The sequence below is a fragment of the Papaver somniferum genome, unplaced genomic scaffold, assembly GCF_003573695.1.
Source record: "Papaver somniferum cultivar HN1 unplaced genomic scaffold, ASM357369v1 unplaced-scaffold_21, whole genome shotgun sequence".
NCBI lineage: Eukaryota > Viridiplantae > Streptophyta > Magnoliopsida > Ranunculales > Papaveraceae > Papaver > Papaver somniferum.
Window position 1 is genome coordinate 3,378,221 of NW_020631041.1, and position 1,843 is coordinate 3,380,063.

The window sequence follows — 1,843 nt, forward strand, 5'->3', positions numbered from 1 at the left end:
TTTTTGTTACCTGACTCAAATGAGTCCGAGTCAGGGGTTATGTCTGAGTCAGAGGTCGAGTCAGATCTGACTCAAAATGGAAAACAAACGGTCTGACTGCTGACTCGGTCCGAGTCAGGGGTTGACTCAGATTCAGATGCCGAGTCAGCTGCAAACAAACAAGTTCTTAGTTTCCAATTTATCAAGAAACTTCTGCAAAATGGTCTTTATGAACCTGTCTTTGGAGCCAGCACTCTTGAACCTCTAACAAATGAAGTTCGATGTAGAAGATAATGTTAATGGATGATTTCAATCTAAAACTTTGTGTTACATTTGAACACAGATGAGTATAGAAGAAACAATTTACAGGAAGAAAAAAAACACCGGATATCTAGACTTGAGACAAAAGGCTCTTTTTTATGAGTTGCCAAGAAAAATCAGTCCATGGTTTTTAGAAGTTACCACCAATAGACTCAGCTTATTCGACTTGCTCTTCGGCGGGTGCTTTGGGCAGGGCAACGAAGGATATTAAAACGTCTATCGGGGTGTCAAATATGTCGATACGAGATAAGAAAAAACGTTACATAGGACGCGTATCCGATACGTATCATTTGCAAAGTAAAGATAAGCCCACGTTTCATAACTCTTCTTCTCCTCCTCCTCAGTCCTCACATCACTCACTCGCTCTCTGTCTCCAAAAGTTAACTAGAATTCAAAAAATGCCCGCCATTTTTGTTTCTCAGTCGATTCTTATCTCATCTCCATCAACAATAACTACCACTTCTTCTTCAAATAATCTCCAATTTTCCAGTTCTTGCAATTTCTCAAAATACCAAATTTATCCTCCTCAAACAATCCATCACAGAAGAATCCAATCAAAATCATCATCTGGTAGAATTGAACTAACTTCATCAGAAGAAGAATGGATTAAGAAACTACCAGATAAGAAGAAACCATTGTATTCCCATAGCTTACCTTGTATTGAAGCTTGGCTGAAGAAATTAGGGTTTTATCAAAGTAGAGAAGATAGAGCTCTTTGGTTTATTGAGAAGAATGGTGATTGGCATGCTCAGTTATCTCTTGATGTTACTGATCTTTACATAAGGTTTGATTTCTAATTCATCAATTCTTAGAAGTTCTGGTTTTTCTAGGGTTTTTTGGTCTTTCAATTCAGTTCTTGTATGGATTTCTAGGGTTTGGCACAATTTTCTGTTGTGGTCAAACGAAGTTGACCAGGTCAGGTTCACCTGTTTTGAATTGGGTTGTGTTACATTTATATGGTTCATTTCAATTTGAGATGATGATTGCAGGTATTTAAAGAGTGGGCCTGGTAATTTGGAGAAAGATGTGGAGAGAAGATTCAGTTATGCTCTTAGTAGAGATGATATTGAGAATGCAATACTTGGAGGACCTTGAAACCGAACGAATTGGAGCTTTGCGTCTTTGGCTACCATAGTACCATGGATGGATGTTTGAGGTAGTTTCGATCTATGTTTCTATTGTTACTTTTGAGTAGTTTTTTTAATTGTGGAATGTATAGTGTTCGAGTTTTGTTTCTGAGCATGAAACTTTGTATGATTGAACAACACACGAGTCATTCGATATATTTCAAAATGTGGTTCTATCTGTTTCGTTCTGCTTTTGTCTTCACTTGTAAGCCAAGAATGTTTAGTTGTGGACTTATGATCAACAGAATTTGGGTCTTCAACTTATCTGGGGAACTTGCCTCTTTATCAGTTTCATAGGATCATCATGAGTTTTCCTGATAGGGAATTTAAAATCCATGTTTATAGAACAATTCAGCAATAGATAATTAGGTTTACAATATTAACATGGACACTTTGTGGTTCTGTGAAAAGCAGGC

The 1,843-nt window shown here is 37.2% G+C and overlaps 1 protein-coding gene across 1 annotated transcript; it reads left to right on the plus strand.

Annotated features, from left to right (window-relative positions):
- Window positions 1-621: 621 nt before the first annotated feature.
- On the plus strand, window positions 622-1,615 carry LOC113340262. The gene is made up of 2 exons (XM_026585468.1): window positions 622-1,084; window positions 1,290-1,615. The coding sequence occupies exons 1-2, from the start codon at window positions 699-701 to the stop codon at window positions 1,393-1,395; spliced, it is 492 nt and encodes a 163-aa protein (XP_026441253.1). The 5' UTR covers window positions 622-698; the 3' UTR covers window positions 1,396-1,615.
- The last annotated feature ends 228 nt before the right edge of the window (window positions 1,616-1,843 follow it).